Consider the following 25,562-nt stretch of genomic DNA (forward strand, 5'->3'; position numbering starts at 1 on the left):
AGGTGAGACAGATGAATATGCTCACTTACAATCCACACCCACGGAAATACATATAGGGACGGACATAACCAGACGTAGACGACATAATTGCACACCCAAAAGGTGGGGTCCGGAGCTGTTCCGTGACACTACCTAATAAAGTAACCAGTGAGTGTGAGTATATATGTATATATGTACTGTATATATATTTTTGTGTGTGTGTGTGTGTGTGTGTGTGTGTATACAGGGTGTGACGGGCAGGGAGTGCAAAATAAAATGAAAGTGATCACGCCAAGTCTCAGGGAAAAGGGAGGTTTTAATGAATAAAATGCGCAAACCAAAAACCCGTGACATGAGCCAAATGAAGGATCCAGGTGGACTCCTCCACCCAGCCCAGGAGCGCCAGAGACTGAGGCCCAGGGCCCCCATATTGCAGGCTGGGAGAACCACCCCAGGGGCCAACTGGTCACCCAGAGCATGAGGGGGGGATCTCCATCTTCAGCAGGAGCTCTTCAGACCGAAGCCCCATGGTCCCCAAACATCTGAGGAGCTCCAGCCCTAGAGGGGGGGGGGCACCTTACAATATAAGGGAGCTCCTGCAACTGGAGACCCCACTAGGTCCAGGAGAGCCACAATCCACCACCAGGGAGAAACACCTGCACATAAAACACACACACTAGTCCCCCTCCAAATCACATTTAAGGGGAAGGAGCATATGGGGAATTACATGAAACAAATCTTGCACACGCTAGGACAAATGAACACGAAAAGACAAGACCAAAAAGACAGTGTACAATAGATAAATGGATGGGACCCACACATGCGAGCTCTCAACACATCGCCATCGCTCACCACACGAACGGAGAACGAGGCGACAGTGACGAGCGGCACTCGTGTCACGCACATATAACATTAAAAATCCAACGCAAACGAGCATCACACACTGGTCCACGTGCCCACTCACATACGTACACAAGTTTGGCGACACACACAGCCAGTCATTGAGAAGAGCTCCACCAGTGTTGACTGCCCTTGTTCCCAACGTGCCACACACAGTATGCAACACTAATGAACATTTAATCACAGCGGGACAAACATTAAATGACCCAGCTCTTCTCCATACACAAACAACGAACAAACATGACGCAGACACATAACACTTACCATGAGACATGACCACGAACGAAAGTAAAAGAGACTGATGGCTTCCGAAGAGTGGCTGGTCATTCTGTGACGGGCAGGGAGTGCGAAATAAAATGGAACCGATCACGCTAAGTGTCAGGGAAAAGGGAGGTTTTAATGAATAAAGTGGATCGTAGTCCCCCCCCCCTTGAAGAACGAACACAATGCAACAACATCAAGACAACTGCTGCTGAATACGGGGGCGACCAGAATACACAGAGGCGACCAGTAGGGGGACCGCCGTACCGTGACACAGGGTGGGCCATTTATATGGATACACCTAAATAAAATGGGAATGGTTGGTGATATTAACTTCCTGTTTGTGGGACATTAGTATAGGGGGGGGGGGGGGGGGTGACTTTCTTCTCCCTCTCTTCACACACTGATAGCAACACCGCAGAAGAAATGCTAGCACAGGCTTCCAGTATCCGTAGTTTCAGGTGCTGCACATCTTGTATCTTCACAGCATAGACAATTACTTACAGATGACCCCAAATTTAAAAGTCTAAGTGGGTCAGATTGGGAGACTGGCCCACGACCAGTGATGGCTTAGTTATCTTGAAAAAGTTACCCGATTACTGATTACTCCTTAAAAAGCAATTTAGTTACATTACTGATTACTTGATTTTAAAAGTAACTATGTTAGATTACAAGTTACGTTAGTAGATACATTCAGCAACAAAATTAGTTTTTCCAATACTCACTTTATTGGAAGTGCATTTTTAACAGTAATAATGTATCTCCTGACATTTAAATAATATATCTCCTGACATTACGTTTGTGATGCTGTGCGGTATTATTTGTAAATGTATTTGTAAACTTAATACAAGCTAACTATTCAGTCAGACAGCTATTTGTTGTGAAACAAAATACAATTTCAAGCATTTTAAAGTACTTTAGCCAAAATTCCAACTTTTCAAACCTGGAACACAATGCAACATTAAAATTCATCAGGTACTGTAAATGTTCCTTCTCAAATAAATGTTATATATATTTTTACTAAGGAAAATAAAAAAGTAATGCACAGTTACTTGAATAAGTAACTTTAATCTGATTACTGGACTGGAAATAGTAACTCGTTATATTACTCGTGTCACGGTACAGCCCCTGACCCCTCCCCTTTGGGCGTGTGTTTATGTCATCTACGTCTAGACGTCTGCGTCTGTTGATCTTCGTGGGTGTGGATGTGTCTGAATGTGTTCATTGGTCTCACCTGTGGCTCGTCTCATGATCACTCTGGGCTTATGTGGTTTTGTCTATTTAATGTGCGTTCGCGCAGTGTCCCGTGCTCGTCTTTGTCCGAGTCCATCAATATTAAATGTGTGAGTGTTCCACGTGCACTGTCTGCACTATTTGTATTCAAATAAAAGTGATGTTTGTGCAAAACCGTTGGACTCGTGCCTTGTCCATCGCCCTGCGCCCATCGTCACAACTCGTTACTGAAAAAAGTGGTAAGATTAGAGTAACGCGTTACTGACATCACTGCCCATGACAGCCAATCCAATTTCCAGGAAACTGTTCATCTAGGAATTGTGACAGAAATTATATCATTCTTGATTAGGTCATCCTTGGTCCTGTCATTTAGATTATAAGAGATCACTATGAACTTTATAATTTAGTACATGTCATTGTGATTAGCAATAATGAAGTAGTGTGATTCAGTGTAACCAATCAGTGCAAAGGGTAAAAGCACTTTGTTAACTGGTTGTCACTAGTCTACTATACTTGGGTCATTCAGCTGTCTCTGCATTCAACTGATTCATCAGTTTCTTGCGCTAAACCTAGGGAAGCTCCATATTAGGAGATTTACATATGTGAGACAAAACAGCCTGCTGGGCGCCTATGTTTTGGAACATGCTGTGCTTAAGATAACCTGCTTGCTAGAATTGCTGAATTGTGTTTAGGATTTATATAAGCAAGGGGGACTGCCCCCATTGCCATGCTTAGATGAGATTCTCTTGCTTGTGTGATTTTTGTCCTTTTTAATATTTTATATCTTTTAATAAATTAATAATTTTAATCACGTCTGAGTCCTCATCCATTTTCAGAAAATTTCCACGACAGAATGCAAAGACCTGACATCCATTATGGCCCATAGATACTGGGAGGAGATCCTCAGACCCATTGTGAGTTCGGGCAGTGAGCCCTGGGTTCCTTCTGAAGCATGACAATGCTAGGCCTCATGTGGCTGAATGGGGTCAGCAGTTCCTGCATGATGAAGGCATTGATGCTATGGACTGGCCTGCCCGTTCCCCAGACCTTAATCCAATCGAGCACATCTGGGACATCATGTCTCATTCCATCCACCAACACCACGTTGCACCACAAACTGTCCAGGAGTTGACTGACGCTTTAATCCAGGCCTGGGAGGAGATTCCTCAGGAGAAAATCTGCTGCCTCATCAGGAGCATGCCCAGGCGTTGTAGGGAGGTTACACATGTGGAGGCCACACACACAGGCATGTGGAGGGCACACACACTACTGAGCCTCATTTTAACTTGTCTTGAGGATTTTCCACTGAAGTTGGATCAGCCTGTCATTTGATTTTCCACTTTGATTTTGAATATGATTCCAAATCCAGACCTCCATGGCATCATGGACGTAATTGGGGGGGGGACTTTTTCAAAAGCCGGTTTTGGTCCCCCCCAGTTTTTACGGTTAAAACCAAATATTTAAATAGTGACGTATCCATGCCCCCCCCACTTTTGAAATCAAAATTACGTCCATGCATGGCATAATAACTTGGATTTACTGTAATGCACTCTTTGCACCTTTACTTAATGTGACCGTCTCTAACTTTTGAATGCACATGTTCAACTGTTAAGCCCACAGGTCCCGCCATTCCCCGCTGCGCATGGCTTGAACCTTCCTGGACCTGTTGCTGTGCTGCTTTCGCCACGCCTTCCATTGCAAGACCAAGTGAGACGTGACTTTGACAGAGTTTTGAGCTGCTTTGCTCCTCTGTTCTTTACTTAGTTTTTGTGACTGCTGTGTCTGTTATGGAGATGGACATTAAACTCTGCCAGACACTGCCAAATGTGTCTGCTGCTTCTGTCAGCCCATTACACTATATGTCTATCTACAGGTACATCAAAACTAAATGCAAGTAATAAAATGTGTTATTAAAATTAATTAATAAATATATACTATTATTAAAATATTGTTTATAATTTTTTTTTATATATTTTTTAGATTTAATATTCCTTTATTTTATAATTTCAATACAATACGATACATTTCAATACAATTCATACATTTAAACTTTTTACCAGTTTAAATCAAAGCAGGGTGATGTGGGCCTTGAACCCCATGTCATTTTCAACATTTAGACTCATTGTTCACTCTTGAATGATGAATTCTGTGTGTCTGCATTCGCCGTGTCTTTAGGTGCACAGCCAGCACTACTGACACCATCATGAGAAGTCCCACACCGATAGAGGCAACAAACCAGGTGTAAGGGAGGCCAAGGACAGACTCTGTGATGTCACGCTCTGCAGTCACTGTAAATTAAATGAAGAATGTTTCCTGTTTTACAGCAAGATGTGAAAGATGTGTTTAAGGGTGAATACAAATTATAAGCTGCACCATGCAATTTTTTAATGAAGTACTATTTAAAATGTAACTTATTTTACAAGCTACAATGAACTAGTACATAAATTGTGCCAGGTGTTGTGGATGAAACTCTAATCTTCAAAGCCACAGAACTGCTTACCCATATGTGACAGGGGGAGAAAAGTTCACATTTTTAGCAGCAATGTGAACAGATTGAAAAAGAAAAAAATTGTTTAGACACTGTTAGTGATGTTTTTTACTTCTCATTGTATGATTAATTTTTGCCAATGCAAGTTTCCTGTGAAATTACGGTAGGTGAAACCACTTTAAAACCACTTCCTCACATGATAGGACCTGTTCCTCTCTATACATCTATAATTCTAACAATATCAGTTGCAAGTGCAGAATGAACTCACTTCAAATAACCAAAGCTTGAAAACCGCAATAACAAAAAAAATTTATTTAGTCCTCAACAGAAAAGGACCAAAAGTTTACATATATTTTATACTCACCTAGATACAATCTGGTGCCCACTCCAAATGTCAGTTGGCCCCTAAGCCTACCAATGCAGTAGTACAAAGCAGGATCATCACTGCCAATCTCTCTGATTTGCAGACTGTTGGTTTGACTTGAGTGGTTGATGACTGCAGAGAAGCGAGGGTCAGGGCTGTTCGTCCAGTAGATACTTCCATCATGTTCATTGGGCCCTGAAACCAGCAAGCGTTCTGGTACACTGTCTATCCTTTGCCTTACCCAGACGGTCTCCAAATTAAAGGATATGTTACAGTGGACACTAACATTGTCACCCTGTTTGACCTGCATCCATTTCACAGACTCAGATAGCAGCCTTTCACCTAGAAAAAAAGCACCATTCAGAATCAGTAGTTCATATTTTGCCCGCACCACTAGAACTTTTCTTACCATTGCAATCAAATGCATATAATTAAAGAATCTAATAGATACATGGTTTCTTTTCAAGTACTGTCACAATCCTAGTTTGCATGTTGAACGATGGATACATACCAAGAAGGAAAAAGATCCACAAAAGCTTCATTTCCTTGTGCTCACCTTAATTTAAATAACAAATGGTTACATAACATGCTCTGTGTGTGTTGTTGTGTGCACCTTTCTTTTGTCTGTCTTCCTGTCAGCTGCCTGAGAAAGCACTAATAACACAGAACTGTGCGGTTTTGCCTCATAGAGACAGGAGGCTTCCTCTCAACAGCTCTGTAGTAATTATTACACAAGACACCATATATGAAGTATGACTCATACAGAAAAATCAGAAAAATTATAAATTGCTTCTTTTTATTGATCCTTTTGTATTTTTTGGTTCTCATACTGTATTTATACAGCAATTTATAATTTTTCTGATTGTTCTTGATGTAGTACTTCACCCACAAACAGTTTGTTATGTGCACACACTCAAATCAAATATTATATACAGCTATATACAGCTATTGTCACGTAAAGCTCCTCCCTCTGCCCAGTCTTGTGTCGTTCGTCCTAGCCCCGCACTGGTTTTTTCATTTCCTTGGTTTTCCCTCTGTCTGTCACGCCCCTGTACCTTGTGTCTCTGCCTCTTATTAGTTCCAACAATTTAATAAGGTAACAGAAGGGGGAAGAGCCTTTTCTTATAAGGTCCCCCAACTATGGAATAACCTTCCAGAATGTGTCCAGGACTCTGACACAGTCTCACTCTTTAAGGTTGAAAATTTACTTATTTAGTTTAGCGTTTTTAGCTAGGCTGTAATAATTTAATTTAATGCTGGAGTTGCTGCCACACTCCAGAATTGGTTACATTTCATATGTCCCACATATGATCCCATACAGAGCTAATTTTCCATTTTATTTTTCTATATGGCTGCCCTAATTATTAAAGACTATATGGTTATTATTTTTGTCTTATTGTAAATTCAAAATGAAGAGGTATAAACATTATTTAGAACCAGATGCTGCTTATTTGTTGCCAAGGACAACAAAATTCAGATTGTTTCACCCTACCACTGAAAACAGTGAAACACCTGTACCTTTGCAGTCAGAAGTTGTGACTGGTGCCAGTCAACATGCAGAATACAATCATTTAGATTTTCCAGTGGATAATAGTGAAGATGTTGCAGTTGACAGGTCCAGTGAAGTAGGTGAATTAGATGATAGAAATTGTGAGGGTTGCAGTGAGGACCTTGAAGGAAATGATGAGACTGAAGTAGATGAACTATGTGATATACAGCCCAGTGAAGATGACAGTCATGGAGAAGTTAGTGAAACAGATGAAAGTGAATTAGATGAATGTGGTGATGAATGGAGTAGGAACAGGAGTAGGAAGTCAGTCATGCATAGATGAAACAGGTCCAATATTTGATGACAATCTAAATGTTCCTATATGTAGGTTTTCTCTCAATAACTAAGACTGAAGTCCTACTATTACTGATCACATTTGTACTAAAGCACAATCTAGCGTTTGTCAAACCCATTGCCCTGGACCCTCACACTGCCCCGAATTCTCCTGCAATGACTACTATTACCAACCATCAAGACTAGTGGTGGGCCGTTAACGGCGTTCGTTAATTTGATATTCTTATCGGGCGATATAAAAATTATCGCCCTTAATCTATTCTTAAAGTTCGGTTGGGAACTGGGTCAAAATGGGTAAACAAACTATGATGACTTTCAACTTGATAGTTTAGCTCGGCTGTATTCCTAACCAAATTGCACAGTAGGGGCAATAACGAGTTTTCAAACCTGTGATTTACAAATCGTACGTGTGTTTACATGGATGCAGCCACGAAGTCGCCAGGTTTGCTTCATGGAAAATTCATTTTTAGGAACGTAAAGTGTTACCGGAGCGGAGCTCGGAGCGGTCGTTTTCTGCATGGTCCTAGCACTAGATTCGCTATTTAAATATTTCTTTTTAACCGTTAAAACTGCAGAGGACCAAAAACGGCTTTTGAAAAAGTCCCCCCCAAATTACGTCCGTGAGGTTAAATGTAGGGGAGACCGGGGTAAGTTGAGCCACGGGGTAAGTTGAGCCACCCACTGTTTCTAAGAAACGGTACACAAATGTGACCATGTGACCCCATTCAAAGGTGGGTGGGGCCATTTCCTTACACATGTGAAGAGGAGAACCACATGTCTATGGAAGTTTTTCTGTATCAATATTCAAATGAAAATGTAATACGTATTTGCATTTACATGTTCCACTCATACAAGCAACTTTGAGCTCAAAATTCAAATTCAAATGCAATAATTCATCATGCAAAGGTTGTATCAAAATTATAATTAAAATGCTATTCGCTTAATATGCTTTGCATTTCGTGATAACACGTTTGAAACGTAATTTTCAACCTCACCACCATGCTAAAAAGATGTCAATATTCAAACGTTAATGGAGAAATAGCGCCACCCCTGTTTGCAATAACATTACGATACCAACAGCGCTCAAACTGTGTCAAAAATGCATTTTGAAAGTGCAATCCGAGCAGATTGCATTTTCATTTCCATGGTCTTCCACTATAGTCAAATTAGATTCCACGGCTTCACTTTAGTCAGCCAATCAGGTTGCACAGCTTTCCACATCGGGCAGCCAATCAGGACTGGACTACAGCACGCGCAGCAGTACAGGTGAGTTTTTTTAGACATGGTCGCAAAGGCGCTCATTAGATTAATTCAAAGGGTAGCAGACGAGTCCTTATGGTGAATTTACACTACATTAGTGTGAAATGTTAATCGATCAAGTGGCAGACATATCAGCCTTATCTGGCGCTGATGTGACTGTTATTGCCAAATTGAGCGCTGTGGCAGAGCAACTGTGTGCCTCAAACTACGGCGGTAGAACGGCCGACCTCCGTGAAGCGTCTCGTGTGATCAGAAACAGAAAACCATTTCTGCTCGTTAATGCTGGTTTATTTAAATAAACATTTGTGCTGTCGTATTTTTAAAGTTATAAAGCGGTAATGCCTCGATGAGTGATGTTATCCAGAATCCCCCAGCGTCCCTGTTTAGTGTGGTTAATGCCACAGACGCGGCATGATTACCTGAACCCGCAGGTAATCCTCTACCAAGCCTTGATCTGTAACTTGTAATCATGACGCAAGCAGAAATTTTAGAAGCGAGCAAAAAACTGAAACGCGCGCTGAAAACAGGGAAGTGAGCGCACTTAACAGTGCTCGGTTTTCTTGATTTTGCGTGCTCAGTGTGTCTGACTTGCTTGATTGAATCTTATCTTTGCGCTCTCATATTAAAGACCGTAATCTCACTCCATACTACACCTTGTGGGTTCATAGATTGTCCTTGTTTGAGTCGAGTGGTCCTTATGTTTTCATGCCTTGGTAAGTCCTTAGTATAAGCAAGGACGGATTAAGGATAGTCTGGGCCCCTGGGCAAAGGGTTGCACAGCCCCCCCCCCCCCCCCCCCCCTTTCACACACGCGCAATTAAAAAAGATTTTTTTAAACGCGCACTTTTTTTTCACACACGCATTTATTTTTTTTTTTTTTCACATGCGCACGCTCACGCGCATTTTTTTCACACGCATTTTATTATTATTTTTTGTTTCTCACGCGCAATTTTATTTATTTTTTACACGCGCACTTTTTTATATATATTTTTCACACGCGCCCTTTTTTTTCACACGCGAACTTTCTTCCACATGCGCACGCTCACTCGCATTAACATTTTTTTTTCCACACGCGCATTTTATTATTTTTTGTTTCACACGTGCATGCTCACACACGCGCAATTTTATTTATTTTTTTATACACGCACTTGTTTTTCATACACATTTTTTTTTTTCACACATGCATGCTCACGCGCAATTTTATTTATTTTTTTCACACGCGCACTTTTTTTTACTATTATAAAGCTTACACTTCTACTATTATCAATAATGTAATATGCAAATAACAATAAACTTTTTAAAAAGCTGTGAGTTGCTAGTTAGCAACGTTACACTAGCCTTGAAAAAGGCTGTGAACCTTTCAAAGTTTAATATAGTTGTAACGTTCGGGCGCAGCCAAGGACGAGACACGGAATCCCCGCTTACGTAGCAAACGTTACGTTTAATAACAACAGATATTGCGCAATGGCGCACAAGAACACTGAAGCACATAAACTCAACGTGCAGACTTTAGACAACGACGAGCACAAGACACTGCGCGAACGCACATTAAATAGACAGACCACATCAACCCCACGTGATGATGAGACGAGCCACAGGTGAGACCGATAATTACAAGACACACCGGCACCCACGGAGATACACTGACACAGACGAATAGACGCAGACAACGTTAACACACGCCCCAAAGGAAGGGTTCGGGGACCGTAACATGACAATAGTAAATACAGTAATGTAATATTATATCATGTAATATAATATAATATATAAGCTTTTGAAAAGACTATAAAAAGAATGTAACAGAATATATGCAATATAGTATAGTATAATATAATATAAAAATATTTATATTAGGGGTGGGACGCGATCAAAAAAATTAATCGAATTAATCGGAAGCTTTGTAATTAATTAATCGAAATTAATCGCATTTTAATCGCATTTCAGTATTTAACATGAGAAATATTAATTTAAGTTTGAATGATGAATGAATCAATGAACATAATCAAACTTCAACATCTTGTTTATTTTTCCACCAGTCTACTACACAGACCAATATATGAGTGCAGAAAACAGTTCAGAACATTGGAAATTCTGACCAAAATGTTGTTTAATTTTGGGAGTTTTGCTCAGGATATTGGAAAAATTGAAGTAAATCAGAAAATGTTTTTTAATACCATTTTAGATGGTATACTTTTCTTAAATTTCCCAGGCCTCTGCCACAGGCATCTCCATAGTGCCTAGAAGTGGTCTTCTGCATGCTCAAAGCAAATGACTGGATCTTCCATTCATCATCTATAATATGAGCTGTCACACCAAGATCATTCTTGTTGCTAACAGAGGTCCAGTGATCCCCAGTCAGAACCACATTTGTGGCGCTCTTCACAATAACCTGTTTTACTTCCCTTTCACAATAACCTGTTTTTTTTCCCTCGTTCTTACGTACGAGGTTAAGAAGTACTTGGTGCTAAGAACGTTTTGGGAAACTCACCCCTGGACGGTAGTTCGTAACTTGCATCAGTTGACGCAATGTGCAGCGCTTCTTGTAAGCCTTTATCTTCGACCACAGAGAGCGAACAACACAAATAATATGACGCGTCATGTATAAACGCGTGCGGAGTCGCGCGCTACGGTCACTCGCGAAAGTTTAATCCAGTCTTAATGGTCCAATGAAGGTACTTTAAAAACCAGGACATTTCCTCACTTTAAAAAAAACCCGGGACGACCGGGACAGGATGTGAAATGCGGACGTTTAGGTCACCCTATCGTACTAGGAATACATTGAGCAGCTAAGTTATCATTACTGACCTGCTCGTTAAGCTGGGCGTACACTGTGCGATTTTTGGCCCATTTTCAGCCGATTTTTCACTCGTTTCGGCTCAATCGCGTGTCGTGCATCGTATAGTTTACACAGGTAAACGAGGAGCGATTCACACCTCACGACCAACTCCCGATCAGAAATCGCAGCGTCGCAAGAACATCAAACATGTTTGAAATTCAAATCGCTCCTCGTGAGAGTATCGCACTGTTGAAGCAGCTCCACGAGCCGACTCTCCTTTTAAACCCTGCGATTTAGTCGTACAGTTTGAGCTGGAGCTGAGTACACGATTTAAAATATCGCACAGTGTACGCCCAGCTTTAGCCGCAACATGTTTTGCGTTGAGGTGGTAACGAAGGGTGGAAGTGCTCCTGTGATAAGCGAACTCCTTCCTACATAAAGTGTAAATAACACTATTTTTGTTTGAACTTCCATCTGGAAGTTTTTTATATTTAAATTTCCCATCCACCAGCGTAGCCTCTTCAGTCATATCCATCATGCTCATCTTATCGTGCGTCCATACAATCTGTACGCCTGGAACTCACTGAGAAACGTTCCACGTGCGTTAAAATGCGTTAATTTTTTTAGTGCGGTAATTTTCCTGTAATTAATTAATCGAAATTAACGCGTTAAAGTCCCACCACTAATTTATATATATTATAAAATAATATACTGCAGTATAAAGGTCAATGAGCCAAGGACGAGACACAAAATCCCCGCTTACGTAGCAAACGTTACGTTTAATAACAACAGATATTGCGCAATGGCGCACAAGAACACTGAAGCACATACACTCAACGTGCAGACTTTAGACAACGACGAGCACAAGACACTGCGCGAACGCACATTAAATAGACAGACCACATCAACCCCACGTGATGATGAGACGAGCCACAGGTGAGACCGATAATTACAAGACACACCCGAACCCACGAGATACACTGACACAGACGAATAGACGCAGACAACGTTAACACACGCCCCAAAGGAAGGGTTCGGGGACCGTAACGTGACAATAGTAAATACAGTAATGTAATATTATATCATGTAATATAATATAATATATAAGCTTTTGAAAAGACTATAAAAAGAATGTAACAGAATATATGCAATATAGTATAGTATAATATAATATAAAAATATTTATATATATTATAAAATAATATACTGCAGTATAAAGGTCAATGAGCCTTTAAAAAGGCTGTTGGTTGCTGATCTGGTAATAGCAAGGTAAAAGTTGTAGTAAAAGCACAGAGCAAGTTCACAAGCTGAACTGTCTGAATGTGAGGAGTTTTGATACTGGCAGGGGGTTTTATATAGAACTTGCATATTCACTTGGAAGTTCTCGCAACACCTGATTGGCTAAGCCCCCGTCTTGATCTTGCATATTCACTTGGAAGTTCTCGCAACACCTGATTGGCTCAGCCCCTGTGGGAATTTATGGCAATGTAACAATTTTTCACCACTGAGTGAGAGGGTGGGGGAGGGGTAGCGTGTGTGTGTGTGTGTGTGTGTGTGTGTGTGTGTGTGTGTGTGTGTGTGTGAGAGACAGAGAGAGAGAGGGGGCATGGAGAGGGAGACAGGGGAAAGGTTTTGAGTATATTAAAAATGCTGTGTTAATGATATTAAATCAAGTTTCATTATTGTCAAGACCCCTTCACACTGCCTTGAAGCATGTCAAGTCATGTCAAACTGTCATTGAATGGTCATTGAATAAGAAGCTGAATAAAATATATTTTCCAATAAATAATCCTCAAACTAAATATCAGGGTTACACGCATACGCAGCCACAGCAACTACAACAAAACCACTTGCTGTTTCATCTGTCACCAAACCAAAATTGTGCTACTCAGTAAAATTAGCTTGCAGTTCTGTTGTATGAAAAGGCACTTTTCCTTTCGTGCATTCCTTCAGAACCACTGGTCTCTCACTGGTAAACTGTTGTTTATTAAAGGGGAAACATGAAACTAGTCAAATGGCTTGTTGTTTTCACATAAGTGAAATCACACCCTTGGCCAAATTCACTCAATTTAATCAGTGTCAAAGATAGCATTCATCAGACAAATTGCTTGTCTTAAATTTAAATAATTGCAAAATTGCTAAATTAACTTGTGTCTCTGCGCTTAAGAGAAATTGAACATAATAATTTTGAAACAATACAAATTCAGAAGCATTAAGTAAGGGCCTGAGTTTGTAGGTCCCTAGAAAGTCAAGGAGCCATGGTAAACGACTTCTATGGAAGTCAAGGGCCCCGTAGCAGGGGCCCTCGTGATCAAGGGCCCTCTAATGGTATGCCCTGCTCTTCTCTAGGGCCCCCTGGTAGGAGCTCTCATAACCAGGGCCCTCTAAAAATATGCCCCCCTCTTTCCTAGGACCCCTAATAGCCATAAGTCGAAGTCAGAACAGTGCCACAACTCCTCATCCATTTTCCATTTTCCAAAAGCATGGCTAGGGCACAAAAGCATGACTAGGGCCCTCCAAAGCATGGCAAGGGCCCAAAAGCATGGCTAGGGCCCCCAAAAGCATGGCTAGGGCCCAAAAGCATGGCTAGGGCCCCCAAGAGGCCCTGGGGTCAAAGTCCCTAATAGTCAGAGGATCCTTAAAATGGAGGGCCCTCGGAAATAAAAATATATTGTACCATAAATGTTGATAGGCATCGCAAAAAGTTTTCGGCCAGGGCCCCCCTGACCTCAAGGGCCCCTGGGCGCTGGCCCCACTGGCCCGGTCAGTAATCCAGCCATGAGTATAAGCTTCCGTTGTCTACGTTTCATGCCTTTCCCTAGTCTCAGACTATACCTTTGGGGTTCATAGATTGTGTTTGTTTAATCGAGTGTTCAGTGTACATTTTTATTCTTTTTATCTGTCTTTCGTACGAGTTCTTTTCCTCTACGTTATAGTTTGCCTAGGTCTCAGACTACACCTTATGCCCGGTTCACACTGCACGATTTAATATCTAGCAGTCGGCGACTGAGAGTCGGCAGCAGCGTCTAGCTACAGCCAATGGGAACGCGGAGAGAGAACCGCGGCACCGCTGAAGATATCTCTGAAGAATGTAAAAACTTTCAAGAATGCTTTCAAAACAGTAACCCAGCAAACACACAATCCTCACCTTTCTTACAACTTTACTACAACACTGTGTTTAAGTTATTGTGACAGCACTGGAGAAATAGTGCGATTGATTATATCTATGTTCACTGCAACGGAGAGATGAAATAATTCTGGCAACTTGGGACTATGGAGTGTTTAAACGGTAAAAAAAAAAATAATAATAACGAAAATGTGGAGTACATGTACATTGTTTTTTTCTTTATGTGGTGTTGCTGGTTCTCGCGAGAGTTTCGTTTTCGTGTTCTCGTGTTTTTGGACGGCAGCCAGATGAGTCGGCGATTCCCCAGTCATGTAATTCGTGAGCCCGCGTCGCCGATCAGTCATGTAGTGTGAAAGCCACAACAACTGAAAGACTCGCGATTACAGCACAACCAGTCGTGTAGTGCGAACGGCACAAAAACCTGACGACTGAAAAGTCGTGTAGTGTGAACCTGGCATTAGGGATCATGCCTGTACTGCTGAGCCAGAGCCAGAAACTATATGGCTCTGTGCTGAGCGTGCTTTAGTCCCGTCCTGATTGGCTCCCTGAGGTGGAAAGGGGAACCCAATTGGCTGAATAAAGTGGAGGGAGGTGGAATCTGATTGGAAGGCTCATGGGATCTAATTTGACTATAATTTGACTATAGTGGAAAACCGTGGAAATGAAAATGCAATCTGCTCGGATTGCATTTTCAAGATGCATTTTGACACAGTTTGAGCGCTGTTGGTATCGTAATGTTATTGCAAACAGGGGTGGCGCTGTTTCTCCATTAACGGTTGAATATTGACATCTTTTTAGCCTGGTGGTGAGGTTGAAAATTACGTTTCAAACGTGTTATCATGAAATGCAAAGCATATTAAGCGAATAGCATTTTAATTATAATTTTGATACAACCTTTGCATGATCACATGAACTTCAAAGTTCATGTGCGCCGCGAAGTCACACCGACGCTGGAGCAGCTGACGCAGGACCTGGTGTGTGCGTCCCTGCTGCGTCAGGCACGGGAGCACCCCGTCCCCGAGAAGGCGGAGGACCTCCGCCAGGAGGCGGTGCGGATTTGGGGGACACGATACCCCTCTTCCTCCGGGGAGCCCTCACCCCTGTGGAAGGGCTCTGTCGGGCTCTGCGCCACGGAGAAGACCCCCGAGAGTGAGTTCGGGGAGGTGGACTCTCCGAGCGAGGAGAAGGAGGGGGAGGAGGACCGACCGCCCTCCGTGTGCTCCGATTCCACCGTAGACTATGGTGAAGAGGAGGAGGAGGAAGCCTACCCTCCGTCCATAAGCTCCGCCCCCGCCGTAGCCTACGGTGAGGAGGAGGAGGGAGAGGAGGAAGAAGATGAGGAGGAGAACTACCCTCCGTCGGTGTGCTCCGATTCCACCGTTGACTACGGTGAGGAGGAGGAGGAAGAAGATGAGGAAGAGAACTACCCTCCGTCAGTGTGCTCGGCTCCCACTGTATACTACAGTGGGGGCGAAGAAGACCATCCTCCGTCCGTGTACTCGGGTATCTCCGAGTGCACGGACAGCGAGCCAGGCACTAAGGACGAGCGTAGTCCGTCCCCCTCTGAGCGTTCGGCCGGGACCGTTAAGGGGTGGAATCGCTTGGAGGCAAGCGCTCCCTCTTACCGCTCTGAGGGGAGCGCGATGGACTGCTCCCGGGAAGGAGATCCAGCCACGCCCATGAGCTGGAGCCTGGGCAGTGAGGAGGCGGAGAAGATGGAGACCGACAGGGGACTCCCAGGCGCAGCACCCGGCGCGTCCGCCAGCTGCACAGCATGTGTGTTCACGTCGTCTACGACTACTCGTCTGCGTCAGTGTATCTCCGTGGGTGTGGGTGTGTCTTGTGATTATCCGTTTCACCTGTGGCTTGTCTCGTAATCATGCGGGGCTTATGTGGTCTGTTTATTTAATGTGCATTCGCGCAGTGTCTTGTGCTCGTCGTTGTCTGAGTCTACCCGTTGTGTGTAATGGTTACGTGTTCTTCGTACGCTCCCTGCGCTATTGTATAAATAAAGCAGTGACGTCTGTTGCTAGAGCCAAGGGTCCGTGTCTCATCCTTCACGTTGCACCCGGCGTTACAATTACACTGTCTTGGCTTTGTGCCATCAAGGAAATTGAAGTCATTGAAAAAAACAAGGAACTAAAATATGTAATTGAATCATTTATGATATTTCTGTTTGCCATTTTTCAGCTCTATGGAAGACGATTGATGAGCCTTGAGGAACACTCACAAAGACCACTGGGCCAGAACCATATATCTAAAGTCAGAGAAGTGTGTATGTGTGTGTGTGTGTGTGTGTGTGTGTGTGTGTGTGTGTGTGTGTGTGTGTGTGTGTGTGCGTGTGTGTGTGTACATGCCAGAGCAGAACTGTATAGAGAACTGCAGTTGATCTATACAGCTCTTGTGATTTATCGATTTGCATCTTGTTCTTTGGATGTGATTCTTGCCTCACACAAGCTTTTTCTACCCTCGGTCTTACACTCAACATCTCTTCATTCTTCTCTTCTCCTCTCTTCTTTTCTCTTCCCTACTCTTCTCTTTCACTGTTTCACTTCCTTACTGTAAAATATAGAGAAAACGTATACATGAGCACATTCATTTGAGCACACGAGTGTGCACACATATAGACGTACCACGCATGACAGGATACACATTTCAGCTGTGTGCTAGAACTCTTATTCTGACAGTGTATTGTGAATATTTGCACACAGTCACCAGTCACTTTATTAGAAACATCTACATTGTGTGATATATAGAGTATGTAAAATAAATCAATTCGTATATGAATATATTGAATGTTGGGCTGCAGTTTTGGTTAGGGTTAGCTTAAAAATTACACTGTCTCAACCTTAAGAGCTATTTTAATTGTGATCTTGTTTGTAGCCTTCAAGTTCTAATATACTCTAAAGGTTGGTTATGCAAGGTGCTTGTTGCAGTGTCTACACTCACTGGTCATGTTATTAGGCACATTTGTCTTGTAGGTGTATTTCACAGGTGCATTGTTACTGAGTGCTGGAATTCTCAATTTATCAATCTCCCTATGTCCTATTCATCACTTACCAGTTTCTGACCATAGGAGAAGATATCTGCTGCTGAGAAGATATTTGGATGGCAAACCATTCCCAACACAGTCCTGACACTGACATATATAGGCATATACTGCAGGTATGGAGGTTTATGACGCGCATAGTACTGCAGCAGTACACATGAACACACACACACATAGAGGTGGCTGAGTACTGTCCTTGACCCCTGGGTGTGCTGTGTTACCAGAGCTATAACTGATCTCAGCTCGGTTCAAGGTCTGTTCATCATAATAGCTTGTCATTTAATGTTAATAACCAGACCCTACTTATCATATTTTAACACACACACATTTTCATTAAAAAAAAATTAAATAAAGGCAGACCACTAATGCCACCATGTACTGATGTCTCTTGTGTCCTTCGTGAAGGAAATCATCTGACCCAACCTTGATACTGACATATAAAATCCTGTACCATGTATGTACCCCAACAACCACATCTATGCTACTGGTGTCCCAAGAATGAGCTGCCACACAAATCATATCTGATCAGCACTCAGAAGTGATGCTGTAGTCAGAAGCACCGACTGATGAATGGGGTAATGGGGTAGTGGATGGATAGATAAACTGTAGATGCCAACATATGGAATGTAGTCTGTAATGGTACACCCATAAAATGCACCTACTGCTACAGGTCCAGCTGAAGTAAATACAATCCACAATGATTGCAAATTCAGCTACTACACACATATAGACACATCTGGGCATCCTACCAGATGTTCTCAGTACAGTAACTACTTATGCAAACACTTGTAGCTCTGATACATCCACCTGCATTCAGTGCTGATTTACTAAAAGATAAGGCAACTTCTTTTCTTACTTGTTCTGAAGAGTGAAAGACAAATTAATACCATAAACGATTAAGTAATCTGCTCTCATGTCACTACCAGTGATGCCGGTAACGCGTTACTTAGTAACGCGTTACTGTAGTCGGACTACTTTTTTCAGTAACGAGTAGTCTAACGCAACTACTATTTAAAAACTAGTAGTCAGATTAAAGTTACTTATCTAAAACATCGTGCGGTACTATTTCTGCATTTCGGGGGAACGTAGGATATATTTATTCATTCTTATTTTTTGGCTACTCGTTTCTTACGCCTTTAGCAGCTGGAAATACAGGTATTATTTTGATTTTATTTCGGCTAAGGAAGACAACATTAAGGTCCGTTGTACACTCTGTCCTGGCGACAGAGTGCTGTCTACTTTCAAAAACACAACGTCAAACCTGGAAAAAAAAACCGGGGCTTGGCGGCGAACGTAAATTGTTACCGGGCGGGGTGTAAAATGGACTAAATTCAGTATTATATCGCGATCGATCGATCGCCGGTGGTTGGCGCCAGATCAAACTAGTAACTCATTGAATCATAGATGTGGATCAGAGGTGTGTCTCAATGAGTGAGAGTTGGCAACCCTGTAAGTGGGCGGAGTTGAACAGAAAGACTGTCTTATTTATTTATTTAAAAAACATGTAAGCCTATTTCAAGAAAAAGTTTACAAATGCCAGTGTCATTTTTGATGTTCCGGTTAAAATACATGTCAATAAAGTGAGTATTGGCAGAACTGGTAGTCATTTTCATATTATAGGGGCGGGGGATCAGCCTCTGCTGAAAGTAACTAAAAGTAATCTAACTTAGTTACTTTTAAAAGCAAGTAGTCAGTAACTTAACTGAGTTACTTTTTAAAGAAGTAGTCAGTAGTCAGTAGTCGGATTCCTGTTTCAAAGTAACTATGGCAACAGTGGTCACTACAATGAAGAATAATGTGTTTTTATTTAATTTTTAGTGTAGCAATATGTATGAGTTATGACTGCAAAGAGACTTGTAAACAAAAATTAATTAACACATATGAGAGATCATTTCAAGGGTGTCATTGGGGTCATGCTGTTCTGCCAATATTGTGTACGTATAAAAGTTTGTGTAGCTGAGGAAACCTTTTGATTAATGCAAATGACAAACAAATATATGCTAATATGCATATATTTGCTTATGTTCTGAAATCTATGAAGATTGTAATTACAAGATGAAAAAGAAAGATAGTAAGGGAGGCTCCTGGCAGCTCACTCTGTTATGATATGTCTTTTATCTCTTTTACTATGTCTGGTTCCCCCAGTGTATGCTTAGGCTGATGCATCTGCCATGTTCTTGACAATTCTGTAGAGGTGAGTAATATGTAAATGCATGCAGACCAGCAGGAATTATAAACAATGAACAATATTCAATAGGGATACTCACCACCAGTTCTATGGATATTAATGTTTCCCTGCAGAATTATCTTAGAACCCTTACAGAACACCTGAACCTGTTCATCAAATCCTTCAATAGAATCTGAATATGAGTCAACGTTGGACATAAAATCCAGGACCTGATTGGAGCCCACTCTTATGCTTAACTAGGTTTTAAATCAGTGGTATTAAAGTATGTGATACCTGCCTAGATCTCTATAGTCAAAAATGTACACGTCACATTATTTTACAACTCAATTTAAAAATCAAAGAGGCTCATCCAATTAAACATAAGGCATTAATTCTTAATGAATTTTCGTATTTTCAAAATATGAATCCAGCGAGTTGTGTCTGCAAGCCTAATTTATTAATTCAGTCACGTACAGTATTCGTGTTCCATCTAAGGGGGAACTAACTAGAAATATTTGGCAACCTTAGTACCTTATGGGCGTTTAACTAGCTGCAATGCATGAACGTTGTTTTACCACCTACCCCGTCTTCGTTTTTAAGGGATCCTGAAGTTTGCTAAGGTAAACAATACGTATACAGACTACCTATTGGAGATTAAAGCATACGATACATTTTGTTTGTAAACTTAGCTAGCTAATGGGTGGTTCTGCTTTGTGGTACTTTCAGCACTACGAGCAGGCCTAGATCTTGACCCCCTTATTTTCCTGACGATAATCCCGACCTAGTGTTTCATAACGCGGTCGCAAGGCGGCTAATTCAACGTATGCTCAGGGTGTGCTGGTAGATTCTTGAAATCGTAAAGATTATTTGACATATATTGCCATTACAATAAGACTATAACTGTTAGCGTAGCTCTTCCTAGTTTGTATTCGCAGAGAATGAACAATAAGATAGTTAACAAAGACAGAAGACGTAAAATTAACTAGGTTAACTAACTAGCCAGCAAGTTAGCCGGACAACGTGCAACAGCACGGGCTGTGCTCGACGAGTGATAATAAAGCAGACGAAATAGTTGATAAAAGGGGAAAGATTCTGTGGTGTGGAAATGGTTCGGCTATCGAAAATATTGATATTGACAAAGCCGTCGAGTTAGTTTATTTTATGTTGTAGACGTGCTTCATGTTCATATATAAAGACTGAATACAAATAAAAGGTTGACAGATTTATTTGTACTATATTTATTTCTAAAGTAAATATAGTTTTAAAGTTTCATATAGCCTACTTTGCATAAATTTTTCATACATTTTTAGGTACGGAATCTGTTGTGGACATATTGTTCATATCAATATCGGAATTATTGTATTGACCGAAATAATAAATAAATAAATATTAGGGGTGGGCATAGATTAATTTTTTTAATCTAGATTAATCTCACTGAAATCTTGAAATTAATCTATATTAAAATGGCTCATATGCGTGCTACCCAAGTAATGACTAAAAGTCAGTTTTTGAGATAGGGTTTCTTAATACAGAGGGTGCATTAGACCAGGGGCTCATCTCCTGTTTCCAAAATGCATCAATGACTGCTTGAGGAAGCTGTTCTACTTTGATACTTGAAGAAAAAAACATGCTCAATAAAATGTAGGCTACTCGTTTATTCAGTTAAACATGAATTTGTAAGCCAACATACTGTACATTAAAAGGGGTTGATAACATGTTATAACTAAACTATCAAGTTGAAAGTCATCATAGTTTGCTTACCCATTTTGACCCAGTTCCCAACCCAACTTTAAGAATAGATTAACGGCGATAATTTTTATATCGCCCGATAAGAGTATCAAATTAACGAACGCCGTTAACGGCCCACCACTATATATATATATATATATATATATATATATATATATATATATATATATATATATATATATATATATATATATTGAGATCATGTGTTATGGAATATTTACCTGTATAGACATTACCTCCATTTTAGAAGATAACTAGCTACATGGAAATTGATTTTTAATAGCCTAGTTGCTTTAATTGAAATTGTATTTTCCTCTGTTTTCCTCTGCAGAATTGGAGAATGAGCAGGGGGCGTGGCACTAAAAAGAGGTTGCCCCCAGACAAAACTGAGGCCCCTAAGTGTTATGATGAAAAGATCCTAGATGAAGTGAAGCAGCTCTTCAATAAAGAGAGAAGTTATAGTCCTCCACCTGGGGTGGAATGGAGCCTACCTGACCCCAGTGTGGTACTTCGTGACTGTCCCTGGAGCCACCCACCTCTACAGGCTCTAAAGCAGTCCCTAAATGAGGTGAAGAATCAGCTCAGTGACAAAGACCTGGCAGTGTGGCACCAGCACACCTGCTCAACCAACCGAGCAGGCACCGTTACGGCCCACCTTCGTGCCACTACCAATGCAGAGCTCTGTACTCAGGCCTGGGCCAAGTTCTACGAGATTCTGGGTACCTTCAGACTCCTACCAGAAACTGCGCTGCAGAATGGTGAATTGAACTCTGTGCATTTGTGCGAAGCCCCTGGAGCATTTATTTCAGCTCTGAATCACTACCTCCGAACCTGCAGGCCGCACTGTGACTGGAACTGGGTGGCTAATACATTAAATCCATATCACGAAGCTAACGAACGAAGCTGCACCATTGCAGATGACAGACTCATTGTACACACCCTCCCTTGGTGGTTTTTCGGCTCTGATGACACAGGCGATGTCATGCTGCAGAAGCATTTGTTGGAACTGCAGCGGTTTGTAAGCAACATGCGCAGTGTGGATTTGGTCACTGCAGATGGGAGCTTTGACTGTCAGGGAGACCCGGGTGAGCAAGAGAGCTTGGTGGCCCCATTGCAGTACTGCGAAACAGTGAGCGCTCTGCTTCTGCTCGCACCTGGCGGCTCCTTTGTCCTGAAGATGTTCACGCTGTTCGAGCACTCGTCTGTCTGTCTGCTCTACCTCCTCGTCTGCTGCTTTTGCTCAGTTTCTGTGTTCAAACCTGCCACCAGCAAGTCAGGCAACTCTGAGGTCTATGTTGTTTGTTTGGGCTACAAAGCTAAAGATGCCTTGCGGCCACTGCTCTCAAAGCTGATCCGTTACTACGGGACGGACATGGCATCCATGGCAGCGCTGTTCCCTAACAACTGTGTTCCAGACTCCTTCCTCCGGCAGCATGAAGAGATCTGCACGTTTTTCCATGCACTGCAAATTGACACCATCCAGGAGAACCTGTTGCTCTTTTCTGGCATGAGTGGTGAGCAGCGCAGCAGGCTGGACCAACTCAGGGAACATGCCGCCCAATTTTACATACAGCGCTTCCAGGTGCAGTTCCTTCCTCGGAAGTGGTGGGTGTGCCGAGGTGGGTCAGTGGCTTCAGGGAAGCCATTTCAGAGGAAGCAGATGGGGTCCTTTAATCAGCGTAAGGAGATGCAGTTCCAGGAATGGAGGCTGCGCCTCGGCCAGGTATCTTGCAGGGCGTGGGTCGAGGAACACTGCCAGGCAGTCGAAGGTCATGATTTTGTTCTCGATGGCCCTTTGAATGAGAGTGATTTAGATTCATGGTTTACTCTCATGGGAGCAGCCCTGCCAAAAGTGCGTAGTTCCACTTTTTGTGAACAGGAGCTCTTGGATATCCTGAATGAAGCTCTTGAGGAGTGCACATTGGGCCTGGGGGGACAGCAACTGGCCAAAAATGCACCAGTGTGTAGCTCATGCAGTCCCCAATGTCCTACTTCTATATTAACTGAGGTCTGCAGCCTTCCAAATATTACTTCTTGTTTGGTGGTGGGGGACCTTTCATGGCAGCACTTGCCCCTCTCAGGAGAAATGGTACAACCACAGTTCTATCCAGGGCCTTCCTACCTGGATGTGTGCATTTCCACTTTGCATGATGGAGATCCATCTTATCAGCAGGAGCTTCTGAGCAGTGTGCTCTCTGCCTTTCATGATCTTGGTGAAGGATCGGTGCTGGTGGTTCCACTGCGTTCGGCTCTGACCCGTTTCACTGGGTGCCTGGTCCTCACCTTCCACCTCTGCTTCCAATCCATCAGTTTCCGCTGCCCATCAAGCGGACCTCCAGCCGTGCTGCTGTGTGTGGGCTTTACACCGTTCCCCCGGATGAAGACCATCCTCCAGGAGGTGCTCGACAAAATGAGGTGTTTGGAGCAAGGGCGGCAGCTCCTGCAGTTTGCACCCATTGAGGAACTAATGAGAGGTGCACTGCCTCACTTCCTGTCTGGCCTCAATAACACTGTGATTAGACGGCAGCTTCATTTGTTGCTGCAGACAGGTCAGGATAGATAGCACTGTGCCTCTGACCTGCTGCTTAGTCTCTCAGACTCACACTTAATATGTTGTTTGCATGGCTCATTAGAGCATAACCCAGTTATCCAATGCATTCCTAATGTATTCCACAGGTTTTGGAGTTTCTTTTCATATCGTCAATGGTGTGCCTGGTAATTAGAAAGCACCTATATGCTTACTTTTACTTGTGGATTATGAATGCTTTAGATACGTGTAGAAGTATTTTCTGTTTAACACAAGAGTATAAATTCTATATTCGTTATTACGTTTTTAGAATTATTTATATGCGATTTGTACATGTTTTACACTATTTGAAATAATGCTGTTTAAGTGACTTTTCTTTAATGGACAACTGTAGTGTTCTTATGTACACATAAAGATTTGGCTGTTGAAAAGCCTTAAGTTATCGCCCCAGTAGATGTGGTGATGTCCTGTATATACACAGGCAGTTGAAATACCAAAATACTGGTTTACATTTAATTTGTTTTCTGGCCAGGCATGCTATGGAAATAAAGAATAAGATATGTTTACGTATTGTCAGTGTGTTACTTACATAAACATTTGTAGTTGAAGCTACCCCTCTATACTTTTATACTGTTACTGTATGGGATTTTTTTACAAATTAATCCGTTTGTTTGTTTATCTGACAGTTGGATCTTTGATAGATATTTCTATTTCTGGAACTACTATAGAACGCTGCCCATGCAGTTGTTGAAGATGTCCAGTCTTAGCACAACCTTTGAGGTTCTGTTAATTTTCTGCACTGTATCAGAACTGCTTTATTATTAATTTTTAAAGAAGACAAAGCCACAGATTTTATGTGCTGTTTAATGTGTTGTAGTGATGTTTGAGTAATTTATGTTCCTGGTATCAGAAACACAGCAGGGGTCTGAGAGCGAGTGCTCTTTATCTGAAGTTCCATTGACTGTGAGTGGTTTTCATGTGGAACAGGAAAAAATCGATATTGATCCAGCTGTCCACAGCATTGCATTACAGTCTGAGTTTGACTTTTTCCCTCTACCAGAGGAAGAATATTTTGTTTTTTTTTCCTATTCTGGTAGATGAGACCTGACCCCATCAAGGCCAATCACTGTCAGTGATCAATTCAGTTTTGGTTGAGTGGTCATGTCATTCCCCTGCTCTTGTATGTGGTGTACATGAGCATGATGGTAACACATATGAGCACACACAGGTCTCGTGTGTGTGTGTGTGTGTGTGTGTGCGTGCGTGCGAGTGCATGTGCATGGATTTCTACTCTGAAGGTGTTAAATTGACTGCCCCCACATTCGCCTGTGGCACTTCACTAATCCTCATCACTCTCCATGGCCTCCCGTTAAAAGGAGTTCTCGTTCACCCGTCACACTCCCCTGATGGGATGTATTGTTACCCAAAGGCAAAATAAACTCCCACATTCACTGAGATGAGTTGTGGACTGCAATGAATGAATTGCTGAAATTGTGATGTTTCAGTGATAGAACTGTCAGTAAGAATACCACTGCTATGTTACAGTTATCACTGATTACTCTGTCAAAGACATAATGGAGAACAACTTTGTATGTAAAATGCTTTGGAAACCAAGTTGTTTGCCTGATTGTGTTTCTGTCAACCGTCACTGGATGAACAGGGAAATCCACCTCCTACAATAACTCCACTGTGCTATAATCATGTTAATCTTACATCCACTGCAAGTGATGTTACAGAATTCTACAAGATGTAGCTACCAAGAAAGTCCACCCCATCCAATCAATCTCAGGCACTCTATATAAACCTTTGTCCAAACAAACAAAGGCCTTCACACTGACC

General features: G+C 42.0%; 1 protein-coding gene and 1 long non-coding RNA gene across 3 annotated transcripts; one reads left to right on the forward strand and one right to left on the reverse strand.

Moving 5' to 3' along the window:
• Positions 1–4,341: 4,341 nt before the first annotated feature.
• On the reverse strand, positions 4,342–19,391 carry LOC143527799 (uncharacterized). 2 transcript variants are annotated; one of them, XR_013134267.1, is made up of 4 exons: positions 19,377–19,391; positions 5,737–5,940; positions 5,226–5,567; positions 4,342–4,661 (listed from the first exon to the last, which is right to left on the reverse strand). It is a non-coding gene; the product is annotated as an uncharacterized LOC143527799 (long non-coding RNA). The 2 variants fall into 2 exon arrangements; XR_013134266.1 differs by lacking the exon at positions 19,377–19,391 and having other exon boundaries at positions 4,343–4,661; positions 5,737–9,099.
• A 537-nt stretch (positions 19,392–19,928) lies between these two features.
• On the forward strand, positions 19,929–24,289 carry cmtr2 (cap methyltransferase 2). Its single transcript, XM_077023095.1, has 2 exons — positions 19,929–20,067; positions 21,528–24,289. The coding sequence occupies exon 2, from the start codon at positions 21,537–21,539 to the stop codon at positions 23,757–23,759; it is 2,223 nt and encodes a 740-aa protein (XP_076879210.1). The 5' UTR covers positions 19,929–20,067; positions 21,528–21,536; the 3' UTR covers positions 23,760–24,289.
• The last annotated feature ends 1,273 nt before the right edge of the window (positions 24,290–25,562 follow it).

This window comes from Brachyhypopomus gauderio, chromosome 12 (genome assembly GCF_052324685.1).
Source record: "Brachyhypopomus gauderio isolate BG-103 chromosome 12, BGAUD_0.2, whole genome shotgun sequence".
NCBI lineage: Eukaryota > Metazoa > Chordata > Actinopteri > Gymnotiformes > Hypopomidae > Brachyhypopomus > Brachyhypopomus gauderio.

Bases quoted from the DNA above. Each gene is read 5' to 3' on its own strand.
- cmtr2 (XM_077023095.1), top strand. From the start codon at position 21,537: ATGAGCAGGGGGCGTGGCACTAAAAAGAGGTTGCCCCCAGACAAAACT.